Genomic DNA, 13,879 nt, shown 5'->3' on the forward strand with positions numbered 1-13,879 from the left:
ATAATGTGTGTATTTGAGCCTGTGTGTGTAAATATATATAACATGGTGAAGTATAGTAAAGTATAACTATGTTTTTCTAACATCAATAAAGAGTATTTCAAAGCCCTTCCGTCTTATCAGTGTCAAAAAATGAAAGACAAAGACAGAGCTAGATTCCAGCCCAGAATGCCCTTGAGAGAAATTATTTATTGACTCTAATACTGATTTGTTTGTTTGTTTGCTTGATTTCTCATCTTCCATCGTCATTTGTTTATTCTCTGTTTCCTTCCATGTGTCCGTGTCTCAATCCTTCTATCAACATGTCTGTTTATGTAACACAAGTGCGTCAATATAACAATGTCATTGCTAGTTTCTCCGTCTCAAACTTGAGTAAGGAGAGATAAAGCTCTGCAGCATGTCTACATCTCACATGGGAGGAACATTGATCTGCTTTCTTTACAAGAAAGAAACTGTAACTCCCCTCTCCTTTTATGTACGTTAGCATAACAAGGCCAATTCCTACCTAGTCTGCTAATTAGCTAGGTTGTCATGTAGCTTGGATTTTTACATCATCAAAGTGAAAGGCCGGTGTTAACGGCAGCAGCTAGCTGGTTATCAGAGTTCAAATGTTTCTCAGAGAAAGACACACAACTCTGAGACGAGCAAATATAACTTTTTTGGTCAAACTGACGTTAGCCAACAGAAGCTAGTTATCACTTGCTTTTAATAATACAAGCTCTGTCAAACTAGTGCAGTCTGTCTAGTAAAAATGTCTGCTTTAATAGAGTTGAATAATGAAAAACAATGGTAACAAAAGCTTCCAGAAACTAGAATTTCCTTGAGAGAAAAGCAACTATTCATAGCTTTCTTTTTTAGTTGTTGCCCCTTCTTCCAGTCTTTATGCTAAGCTAAGCTAAACTAGCGACGCCCTGACTCCAGTTAAAGTACAGTAAAGCACAGACATGAGGTTGATCTTGTGTGTTTCCCAAACTGTTGAACTATTCCTTTAACATCATTCTGCATACAGAGGGAGTAAGGAAAACAAACTAGATAATATCACCAATCTTGTTTGTATTCATCCTTCATTTTCTCTCTCCCTTCCTTTCTCTTTATTGCTGTCATCTCTCCATTCTTGTTTCCATCGATTTGTGTACGAGCTCAGGCAAAGAGCAAGACTTGATTATCAGTTTGGGTTCCTTCCTTGCTCTCTCCTTCCTATCTTCTTCATATTTCTCTTACTGGCCTCAGAGACAAAACAACACACCTCTGAGTCATTTCTCATGTACGTATTTAACCCTCCTCGTTTTGTCTCTTCTTCCTGCCACCCCCCAGCTTTACTCATTCGCCTCCTGCCTTTTAACTCATTTCTTATTCTGTCGGGCTTTGCACCCACAGTTGGGTTTACCTGATAAGAAAGAGGGAAGAATGATAATAAATCAAAAATAAATGTACTGTTTTTTGTGTTGAGCAGTTGCAGTATTGGTTATGCTTTGTCGCCATTTTTCGTAGTTGCTTAATTCACTGGGTTACCAGCTGTCTCATGAATAGGCACAGCTGGCCAAGTACAGTATGTGTGTATATAAGTGGGTGTCTGTGTGTTAACACTCAGCTCCAAATGCATTAATTAAGCCACGATGTACAACAAAGTATGCTTTCCAGCAGAGCAGCAGAGTATGCTCCAAAGTGTCAGCGTGATTGTGAATACGAACCTGCCGAGGATTTCCAGAAGCTCCGCGACTCCGTTGAAGTGCTCAGTTTCATATATGAACCTGAAGATCAGATACAACCGACACAAAACACACACACACACACACACACACACAAACACACACACACATAGAGTGACTTGTAATGATGCATTGGTAGGTCAAGCAAAAAGTAAGAGCAACTTAAAGAAAGACTGCAATTCTTGAAATAGTAAAACATTGTTAACTTCCTGTAAAATTACAAATGCATATAATTCCCTGGCATTCTTGCCTTTTCTAAGGAATTGATTTATATCATGATGTACTGTGTCTGGAATACAACTCTGTCACCTATGTGATGTTATCATGTGAGAGAGACATGAAGTGCAATAACTGCTGTCAAAATGTAATTGAGACAGAAATAGAGCATGTTGCAGCACTGCAGCTCTCCTGTGCCTGCATTATATTGCAAAGACAACAATTCAGTCACACTTGGTAAAGGGTTAAGATGAAACATGATTGTACATCACAGCACTCTTGTTGGTCAAAGCTGTTTAACCAATTATTTGAGGAGATTAGTGTAGCAACTCTCAGGATAGATGTGAGTGTTAGGACTACAAATGTGCACAGTCATGTTTGTGCATGCTGTGGCAGAATACTACTTTTTCTGAGCCAGAAAAATACTATTAATAATTCTCAAAAATTTAGACGACATGTCCCAACCTAATCCCATTTTCCTCTGTGTTGCTGCCCCATTGACATATTGTGCAGACCATAATTACAGTGTACGAGCAGCTGTGTGGGAAAACTGTTAACGTCAGCCTCCTAGGTGTAGTTCAGAGTCAGCAAAAACAACTACAGAAGCATTAACAAATTGGTGACCAAACGGGTGCAAAGCCATCACCACTGACACTCATATATAAAAAAAAAAAATCTAATATTATTATCACTAGTACTGATGCGGCTAATTAAAAAGGAGCTGTAAACTGTTTGTCTGGTTTCACTTAAATAATAATAAATAACCACTCCAAATAATAATCATGAAAATCATGACGCACCAAGCTAAAACAATGCATTACAGAGGTCATTAGCACAGCTTTTTGCCCTGCTGATGGTCTTTGTTGGCTAATAATTGATTTATTGAATGCTATAAATAGCAGTCTTAAATCCTGTGCATTGGATTGGTGAAAGGCAGCCTGTACCTGAGGAAGATGTTGTTGATCTGTTTGCGGATGTAGGCTCGGAGGCCCAGTAGTTTTCCATAGACACGGTGTAGGATGGTCTTTAGGTACTCCCTCTCCCTGGGGTCCTCGCTGTCAAACAGCTCCAGGAGCTACACACACACACACACACACACACACACACACACACACACACACACAAGATAATGACAGACACAAATACAGTACGTTTGTATTATGGTTCTTGTGGAGACCTTTTCTGACTGCATTCATTCTCTACTTTTTAACTGTTTAACTATTCTTAAACATAAATTGCTAAACATCCGACCGTCAAAATAATCTTGTTTGTTACATTTTCTTTCTCTTGTGAAAATATTTCATCATGGTGGTATTTTTACCACCCACCAAGCAAAATGAATATTACATTAACTGTATTTTTTTACTGATCAATTTCTAAAATAAAGCAGGACATTAGACATAAAAATTTAACTGTCTTTTAGTCAATTTTTATTTATATGTGCCCTAACTTAGATATCAAAATTTGAGAGCACTCCAGTAGGGATTTTACTAGGTTCTGCGATGGCTGGTGTTTTAGAGGAGCGCTTCATTTATTTATACCTTTTCATTTATCAGGATTTTAGAAACATTTTAGAGCTTTGGATTTCACAAGAGCAAGAGAGAGAGAGAGATAGATAGAGAGATAGAGAGAGCGATAGAGAGAGAGAGAGAGCGAGCGAGAGAGAGAGAGGATTACCTGCAGGACAAACTTCTGGTCGACGTAACGTTTGGCCATGGAGGGCTGGAAGTCCGGGCTCTCCAGAAAGCGCAGAAAGAACTCGTACACCAGCTAACAGAGGCACAAACAGTTAGCAATTAGACATCATTTAGTGTCTGTGTTTATCTCCTTATGGAATAGTTTGACATTTTGGGATTGGTATTTTTTTTAAATTGCACACAATGTTATTGTTTTTTTTTAAAGCTGCTCCAGGTAACATAGCATGATAATCGCTCAAAATGGCAGCAAGAGGTGACTCTTTCAAAAAATCTGAGTTTAAGCACCCAGAAATCTTAAAAGGTGACATAAAATAGCTTCACCTGCTGACTGTATTATTACGTTTAGATCAAAAGATCCCAACTGAGCTAGAAAGGGAAAAAAGATGTTGCTTTATGAGACAGTTTGGACTTCCAACGTTACGTTTTGATTCATCTCTTCCTGAAGGTGCAGAAGTGACTGAACACCACAACCAACTGTCCTCTGGGCAAACATCAAAAGTGTATTCAGGAGATGGGGTGTTCTTCTTTGCTAGAGCTCCATTTTGTGATTCTGGCTTATAAAACAGGAACATTTGGGCCTTAAATCTAAAACTACAGATTCAACTGATCAGCTGAACGCTGCATTAAAAGCAACACCTGGTGGGAGTTGTGTGCATTATGGCATCGTCAGTCCTCCAAAATCTATTATATAATATATAGAAGGGCCCAGTTTTAACGGCATTAACTGATATTGCATTGTGTTTCACTTAAAAACCAAGCATCCACAACAATTCCCAAACTTGTTTTTGGCGGAAAAAGCCAAAGTCAACATGTTTTGCTCAATATATCTTTTCCAAGACAAACTGTCTTTTACCCCTGCAGGGGACAATGCATGACATTATGTAAATCGTCAGGATATGGTTATAATTTTACCACAACGTGAATTTGTGTGTTGTATGTATGAGTAACCTGCAGATGCGGCCAGGAGGCTTCGAGTGTTGGCTCATCTTCCTCAGGATCAAACTCTGGATTCTCGCTGGGTGGGAGAGTCCGGAAGATATTTACCGAGATCTGGACAAACACAAACAAGGAGGAGGAGGAAGAGGGAAGGAGAGCAATGGCAACAGGAGGAGCGTGAGGAAGAATATGGGAAGAGGAAAAGATGGAATGGATGAGAGGAGAGATGTGGATAGAGGAAGGGGATAAGGGGAGATGAGGGAAAAGCAGATCAGAGGGAAAAGGGAAGGGAAAGGGGAAGTGAAAAGGGAAGGAGGTGGAGAGGTAGAAAGGCAGATTAAAAAGAGCCCCTTGACATTCAGAACATTCCTGTTCATGATATGGATATCCTTGCCATAAACTCAGGATTGAGAGAAAACAGAGGGATACAATAGCTGTATTTTCCCAAAACTATGGTCTATGAGTCTCTGAGAAACCAACAACTCTGAAAAAAACATCCTTTGACTCATTCCTAGACTTCATCCTGCTGATATTTTAACATGGTGCACGTCACAGATGTGCATCACCAAATTAGCTCTCAGGATAGATCCGGGATGAATAGCTGGTGTTATAAAACGATGCCAATTATCATTCAAATTTAAATTTTTCATGAGTCCTTTGTCAAAGGTACAATTAGGTGGGTTTCCATCCACTAAATCGTGTTTGATGCTGTTCACTGACTGTGTTTGAGAAGAACAACTGGTAAGTTATGTAACCTGACTGCTCGCAAACTCATGATTTATTCAACAAATGCATATCCACTGGCCATTTAGTGCATAAACTACAGTACAAAAAGCAAGTGTGGTAAATCCCAACGCCCCAATTCAGCATTCTTTTCTCTTCTGTTCTTTCCTTCTCTCCAAACGTCTGCTTGCATTAGTAAAAGTTCTCACTGCAGGAGGATATAGGCTCATTTTACATTACCATGTAAACCTCACTTGGATATAAAAAAAAAAGGGTACAAATCGTTGAGAAATAACTACAATTAGACTAAAATTACACAATATTTCCACGTTTGGGAAACATCATCTGGCTCTCTAACTTTTCTTTCTTGGCCTCCCTCTTCCTTCTGTATAACATGTATTCTGTTGCACTGCACTCGGGCTCTAACCTTTGCACTTATTAGCAACTTATATTAAAGAATTTAAGCTTTCTTTTACCTTATGGCCACACATTAAAGCCTTTGCCCACTTCCCTTTCATCTTCCCTCCATCTCTGTCCTATCAGCATTTTCACATCCTCTGGGTATAGTGACTCCATAACATAAGGTATATCCTCTGCTCAATTTACCTTCTTTCCTTTTCCTTTCCTCCTCTCTATATCCTCTGGGACCTCTGGTGCTTTCTGTCGGTGTCCACATATGTTCCACAACACTCTCTTTCCTCTCCATCCCTCTATTTCTCTCCATCTGTGCGGCCTATTGCTACTTAGCACCCTGTGCAAATGTTCTCTTTCTCCCTTTCGTTCTCCTCTCCTCAACACTTTTGATCATAGCCTCTGGTGACCTGTGGAAATGCTTTTCTGGCTTTCAACATTTCATTTGCTCATCCACATTGACCCGATTAGTTTTTTTTCGGCATTTAGATAAAAGATTATATTTAGCATTTACTCATCTGTCTTCCATTTCTCTCTTTTCATCTATCCATTCACTAGTCCATTATTTCCACCCCTATTCTCCCCTACCTACCATCTTTATAGCCTCTGGGTACAGAGGCTCTATGAGGACTCCTCTGCTAGTGGCCACACTCTCCACCAGCTCGTTGAGCGCCGCACGTTTGATCTCCTTCCCCTTCAGGTCAGCCACGCAGTCCAGGAAATCAAACAGCACGCAGCACTGCTGCAGCTTCTTACAGAACAGGTCATGTAACTCTGCCACTGGGGCGTCTGGAGGATTGAGAGGCAGGAAGGAAGGACGAAAGAAAGAGAGAAAGACACATGTTAGACAAATAGGTTAAAGGACACAAAAAGGCCGATGCAGCTCAGCCAAATCCGACGGCGTCCCTGAAAGGCGCATTGGGTTTGGTAGTGAATGGTTTAACAAAGTGGGAATGTTGGAGTATACAGAGATGTATTCTACAGGCTAGATCTTCTTTCAAAGGTAATGAGGGAAGAAGAGCAGACGATTACTCCACAATAGGGGTGTCACGATTCTCCAAATCCTCGATTCAATTACATTTTGGATTCTAAGGTGCACGCAGGCTGACATTCAACCGTGCGGTTTTGTTGGGATAAAGCTATAAGCAGAAGGAATATCCGCTAGCTGCTAAGCTAATGTGCAATGGTGAACACACAGAATATGGTACACGCACATAGCAGAGCTCGCAAACTGGCTTTTTTGTCAACAACGCGAACGTTGTCAACAAAACTCACTGGAAATCCAAAATACTTCCACACTTTCACACACTTCAGTGAAAGAGGAGGGGGCTCAAGTTCTGTCGATGGGTCTCAGCATCTGCAGTTGCCATGCTATCTTTTGACCCGCTGTAGCTAAGTTAGAGGAGGTTGACTGACTCGCAGCACTTCAACCATTGACATATATAAAATGGACCAACAGATATTGTTGCTCTGGACGGAAACCAGTGAAGGATATTAGAAGCACTTTTCCGGTGATGGCTGAGCGTTACTGCGCAGCATCCAACTGAACTCGAAGACGTAGATGTGACGTGAGCAACCTGTCTGAAAGTTGTAAGTCTTCTGGTAGCTGTGCCAAGAGAAATCTCAATCATTCCCAATCTTGCAGAGACGGAGAGCGTAGGTATATGTAAGGAGATAACATAGGCACAGGCTAATTATTGCTAACTAAAATGCCAGTTAACATTAGTAATTAAACTTAAACAGCTAATGTGAGTCGAAACTGCCTGCGATCTCCTGTACTGTACGGTAATTTCTCTACTGTGCGACAGTAAGTCGCGTGATTATGACACAATCGTTAGCCTATTTTTACAAAAACGTCTGCTACGGAGCCATAACATGAGGTACAAGGTAAAGGAGCCTTTTACACATTGTCGTGTTTCTTTAGAAATAAACAATGGACAAATAGAGTCTTTAAACGCTTCAGATGTAAAGTTACTGGCTGTCAAAGTGGCAGTCAATGGGATGCTAACGGGAGGTGATGGCTTGGTAGCATCAAAATGGCGCCATAGGAGGTTCGTGTTCCGAGGAGAAGCTTACCCTCGTGACTTCAACACGTATGTTTTTTTCCAATTGGACGTGACACGGGGGCGTGGCAGTATCGACGATTCCATTTTTTTATTCAAAATTCAAGATTGTGACTTAATTTCGGTCGTGACACTCTTACTCCACAAACACATTTGTACACACCCACACACACACACACACACACACACACACACACACACACACACACACAGAGGCTTGCATCTACACACACACACACACACACACACCTTCCTCCAGAGGGCTGTGTTGTATTTCAGTCCCATTACCTGTCAGATTCATTCACCAGACCTGTTCGTCACAATGAAGCAACCTGCTGCCGGCCGTCAGATTAAAACCTTGTGTCTCCAAAAAAAATAACACCACTTTTCACAGATGTAGAGAAAGTGGCTGATACCCGTGGATTACTGAACACTTGCAGTGAGTTTCAAATTGATTCCACGGGCCTGAGGGGGTGTGAAACTTAGCAGCTCAGTCTGCATCATGCAAAAAAGTTAAAATAAAATAAAGAAAACAGCAAAGTAGAGAGTTACAGGCTTTGACAGTAGCCAAATTGGAATGCTTGGTTCTTTTTTCTGAGTAACCAGATGATTGATGACTCAATAGCTAAATATAGCAGTGAAATATCCAATGTTTAGATTCCTATATAAGTGTGTGACATTTGGTCTGAATAATAATACGTTGATTTACATTGAGATAAATTATGTAGAAATACACATACATTCTAAAGATGGATCCTAATCATAATGAAAATAGTCTGACTGCTACATTTTGCACAGGCTGCAATTCTACTTTTTTTCAAATGTTTCAAATGATTTAAAAGTATAAGGACAAAGAAGCGCTCTGCCATAAAGATGACTTGATTAGATACACCTGCAACATTTTATGCAATCCAATAGAAGAGCGTCACTAACTACACCCAACAAATTACACAGTGTCAACAAAACACATTACAAAACTTTACTTGATTGCATTAAATCATACAGGTGTGCTGAGTAAACTGCTACTACTAAACTTCTTAGGTAAGGTGTACTTACAGTCTTGAACAAATCTCCCTCTGTCAGAGGAAAACAATGCGGCTTTAAAAATGGCTGGTAAGCAGTCTAGACTAACTGTGCAATTAGAAAGAGGATGATCCAAGAGTCTCACACACACACACACACACACACACACACACACACACACACACACTCACTCACTCACTCACTCACAGCAGGAGCGGATTAGATTTAACCCTTCTTAACCCCCAGGTGGGAGAAACAGGAGGGGTAAAGAGGGGCTGCCTGGAGCTCTTCCAGCCCCAGACCCCCTCACCTCTTGTGGACACACCATGACCATCTGCTCCCTTTGGCACAAAGCTGCACAACAATAGACGAGGGCTGCCCTTTGCTCGATGTGTCGAGGCACAAGACACACGCTCTTTTGAGACCATTAAAAAACGGCCTTTTAGTCTATATCAATTACACCCAACTCTGCCTTCCATAGTTTAGATGGCGATGAGACAGAGTATCCGTATTTGTTCAGCATTTATTTTTAGTCTAATATTAGGGCTGCACAATATGAAGAAAATATGCGATAACGTTGTTGAATATCGCGATAACAATATTACTTGCGATAAATAAACTGATACTAAAGTGTGGGCCGACTCAGTTCTATATTTCTGCTGCTTTCAGTATTCTGCTTAAACACAAATACTGCGTATTGAATTTAAAACAAATGAAAGGAAATCATTTCCAACATTCTTGTATTGAACAAATTGAACATTGAATTGAATACAAAAGCACCACAAAAAAAGAACGAAGTGCAATTTTCTACTGATATTTTCTTTCAATAAACATAAGAGTGTCTATCGCGATATGTTGCAGCCTTTCGCGATGTGTATATTGCGGCATTTGATATTGTGCTGACGATTAAAAAAACGATATATTGTGCAGCCCTATCTAATACATAACACGATTACTAAGTTGCTGTTTGATAAAGTCCCAGTTTGGTGATATGGAAACACCTACACAACTTAAATGCAAGAATATTATCCTATTTGATCTGACTTGCTACTTTATGTATTAGGGGTTAAATTTAGTTTAAATTTACCAGACTACAACAAGATTGTCCTTTATGCAAGCAATTTTCTCTGAACTTTTCCTTGTTATATGCAGACGATTATGTGTTGCTTGTGTGTATAAAGGCTCAGAATACTGGGACTGTCCTGCTTCTTGTTTTTTGTCCATTCAACATTTAAGACGTGACCTGAATGCACTTTTCCTGCTACTTTTCTTTAACATTCCTTTTTTTTGCCCAATTTACATCTAGTGGCGACATCTAAGAGACTGCCCATTGAGCTGTACTGAGCGGCCAATTTGTTCTTGAATTGCAGCCATTTCTTAGTGACTGGACAAACATGACAGACGAGTTCACACAGTTTTCGGACTATTTGTCATGAAAAACAAGTGTGAAAAGTTGGGTGAACTCTTTCTTCTGACTTTGCTTCCAGAATGAAGTCTAAATCTGCAAGGCGACCACCTCGGTATTATGTGGTTCTTGGCTGGTTTGAGATAGCTCCATCCTCCGATCCTATCCATCTTCTACCTCGCTCCCTCTACCATCCTTTCCTTTCTCCACCTCTCTATTTCCCTTTCCCTTCCTAATTTTCCACTTACTAACCTCTCTTTCTCTTCGTCCTTCTCTCCTGATTTCTCATGGACCCCCTTTTTTGCTGTCCAATCCCTCCCTCCCTCCCTCCTGTTCTCCCTCTGTAGACAGACTGTGAAGGTGAAATCTAATCCATTTTTTATGGAGAGTAATTGTATAAAGATGTGCCGTGCTGGGACTGAGAAAAAAAAAGAGAGAACAGAGCGAGGTGAAAAGACGAAGGGGAAAAAAAGCATGTATGTAGAGAGTGAAATAAGAGGTGAGAAAAAGAGAGGGAAGATGAAGGGAATGAAGAGACTTGGTGGGTCATGTGAGAGCAAGTGTGGGAGAGAGCAAAGAAAAAGAAAATGAAAGCGAGGAAAAGTGTCAGGAGATGACGGGCACAGACAGAGCCACAGTACATATTTTAGGCAAATGGGACTTTCTTGGTTGTCGTGTTTGCTAAATTGTCCACCCGTATTACCCCACTGTCTATTATCATGCCTGAACAGGTAGAAAATGCTTACATTTGGAAGAAACATTTCCGAAAACACAAACTCAGTGAGTGATGGTGTTGAGGCAGTGGAGAAACCACCTAATGGCTGTGCTATTATTAGGTCAATGCAGGTTGCTCCAGACCCATTCATTCGATGCAGCTTTAATATCATGTCAGTGCAGTGATTAGAATATTTACTAAGATTGTAATCACAGCAAGTGAGTTTCTGACAATCCAATTTGACTATAAAATCCGAAACATTAAATGCATGTAATTAAATTTGACTTCATGCATTTAATCTTTATTAACTCAGAAAGTCAACATGGTACAGCATTACCAAAGTTAGCCTAAATTACCACAATTATAAATGTAGCCTGTCAAAGCAGTCAGTAAGAAAAGCAATTACACTGGTCTTTTCTTTTCATAAGTGCCAAAAATGAAGCTAATGCAGAAGTGCCAAAAACTGCAGATCATCGATTGGCCACTTGAGGCTGGCTCCAAAAGGGAGTTGATCCCTATAGACCCCCATGTTAAAAATACCCAACTTTACAGCAGAATTAAACATGTTTACAGCCTGGTACAAAAAAAATGGGTTTTGGTCTCTATAGCTGAGTTTTCTCTTCAGAACAACTGTAACTCACCAGTTTAAATTATATTCAGGCATAAAGTTCTGCATAGGGCGTTCCACTTTGAGTGACGTGCATATTTTCTACAGTCCATGGTGCTAATACAAAGTGCTTCAAGCTTTGTACTACTCTTCTCTTAATTCTCTGTTCTTCTATTCATGTGACTGTGCAGATAAAGGATCCTTTCAAAACGCACATTCACAAAAGAATGATACATTTACCAGTTTTCAGCTTTTTTTACATCCCTTTAGTCATTATCTGATGAACTTATAGTACAGCTCTACTTTTTTTTCTTTTTAAAGCCAAGAAGGTCATGTTTTGGGTTCGGTTTGTTTGTCAGCAGAATTATGGAAAAACTTACTGGCCCAATTTTCATGAAATTTTGTGAAAGGATGTAACATGGGCCAAGGAAGAACTTCTTACATTTTGGAGCAGATCCGAATCACGGGGCAGATACACATATCATTTTTTACTTTCATTAACATTACGAGATAGGGCATTTGGCCTTGAGTGCCCTTAGTTATATGGAATGTAATGTGAAAGAGGTCACTCATAAGCCTCTTTTACACATAGTTCCTGGTAAATTACTGGGATAACCTTCCAGGCACCGCAAGTAATTTTAACTATTCGCAAATACAACCACATTTCAGGAACATTTCCGCCTTGCACCTTTTCACACTTGCTATGGCAATGATGTGGGAAGGGACAGAAAACTGTGCTTATCCCTGCAATGTTCCTGCTTGCATTCACCACAGCCATACCAGCAAATTCCCTGGAATGTTACTAGGTCCTGAGGTGGTGGGCAATTGGTGGGACAGATTTCCCTTCATATCAATCCCTGCTCCCATTCACACATGACCCCATCCAGGAAATGTCCCTGCACATTTCAGGGAAAGACTGCATGTGTGAAAGGGGCTATACTGTAGTGACAAACACACAGGTAATTATCACCAGACTCTGCAGTTCCTTCAACTTCAGAAGGTGATCATATGTCAATGTCGTGTTCACAGCTTAGTATAGTAGACTTCATATTTAGTTTCAAAGTGGAAACCATTTATAGAAGTTGAAATTACATTGAAAAATAGAAATTTTGCAATTTGTTGTTCAGGTGTTAATTCTAGTGAGGCACATTGAAAAGTGTGTTTCGCTCACTGAAGGCCAAACACATAAAAGAGCTCTTAGCTGAAAACAAAAGTCCATCCTGCTCGTCTAGTCATGCTCATTTGTAAAGCCAAGTATCATGCACATACAATGTCTCAACAACGGTTCCTAAACCAGTCCTGTAGCTGTCTAAGAAGAGTAAAAAAAAAATCTTTGGGCCATGAGGAAAATAATGTGCGAAACCTCTGGAGAGGCAACTCAATGAGAGATTCCCTCTCCACGGATGGCTGGGGGTGTAGGTGGTAAAAAAGCAATTACAAGAAAAATGAAGAGAGAGTTTTAACAATAACAGAAATACAGAATCCAACTGTCCAATTGAGACATACAGTTCTACGACAAGGCCAAAAATAAATACGACAAAGGACTCCAAGTCCAAAGGGAAACAGACAGAGAGAACTCAAATATGCAGTCTAAAAAACTACTGGGTCACTTTAAATTTTGCAGATACTGAGGACTGTTGTGTGATATTATCGGCCATTAAATAAGGAAACATTAAATTGCCAGACATTATGGTGGAGTCTAATGAGAAATGCTCTCCACTGGTCACATCGTCTGCCTCAGTTGTGCCCATTCTACCCCTCTGTCCCTCATTTCAGCCACATTCCCTTTTCCCCAGGCCCTCATATTAAGCTTTATTGAACAAGATGAACTATCTCAGATGAATTATCCTTACTCAGACCCACTCCGCCCCATGCCCATTGGTTAAGATGCCTGAAGAATCCTTAAAAACTGGTCACAAATATAACGTTGCTTTTTAAAGTGTAATTAATTCCCCAAAACAGCTGGGCACTGTAGTTTTTAGGAAACGATACTTAAACAGGAGTAAATAATGCATTTGTTGGGGACTATTTTCGGTGGCGGATTAATACACATTTGGTATTGGCAGCAGCAGGACGGTGTGCGTGGGATTTATTCAAAATAAACTACAGTGGCCATGTTCATTGTAATGACTGAACATGTCACCCAGTACAACAGTGTGGCTCACTGATGTGTTTTAATCGTTTTTGGCCAAAAATGGAATCGAGTAAAAAGACTCAGTTAGCGATATTTGTTCGTAAGATCGTATATTTTTGTCCTTTTCACAGAATCTGTTGACAGTAAGGAAATGAAGGCATATCTCCAGACGTATCCTTTAAATACATAGAGGAGGAAGAGGCTGATGAAAAAAAGACGACCCAAAACACAGAGAGGGGGAAA

General features: G+C 40.2%; 1 protein-coding gene across 2 annotated transcripts in view; it reads right to left on the reverse strand.

Annotated features, from left to right (window-relative positions):
• ppp2r5b (protein phosphatase 2, regulatory subunit B', beta) overlaps positions 1-13,879 on the reverse strand; it is a 41,962-nt gene that overhangs the window by 14,725 nt on the left and 13,358 nt on the right. For both annotated transcript variants that reach the window (XM_031288495.2, XM_031288496.2), the window contains exons 2-6: positions 6,282-6,478; positions 4,568-4,669; positions 3,600-3,692; positions 2,867-2,997; positions 1,689-1,748 (exon numbers count right to left, since the gene is read on the reverse strand). In XM_031288495.2, coding sequence (XP_031144355.1) covers positions 1,689-1,748; positions 2,867-2,997; positions 3,600-3,692; positions 4,568-4,669; positions 6,282-6,478 — 583 coding nt within the window. The remainder of the gene's footprint in view (positions 1-1,688; positions 1,749-2,866; positions 2,998-3,599; positions 3,693-4,567; positions 4,670-6,281; positions 6,479-13,879) is intronic.

This window comes from Sander lucioperca, chromosome 9 (genome assembly GCF_008315115.2).
Source record: "Sander lucioperca isolate FBNREF2018 chromosome 9, SLUC_FBN_1.2, whole genome shotgun sequence".
NCBI classification, from domain to species: domain Eukaryota; kingdom Metazoa; phylum Chordata; class Actinopteri; order Perciformes; family Percidae; genus Sander; species Sander lucioperca.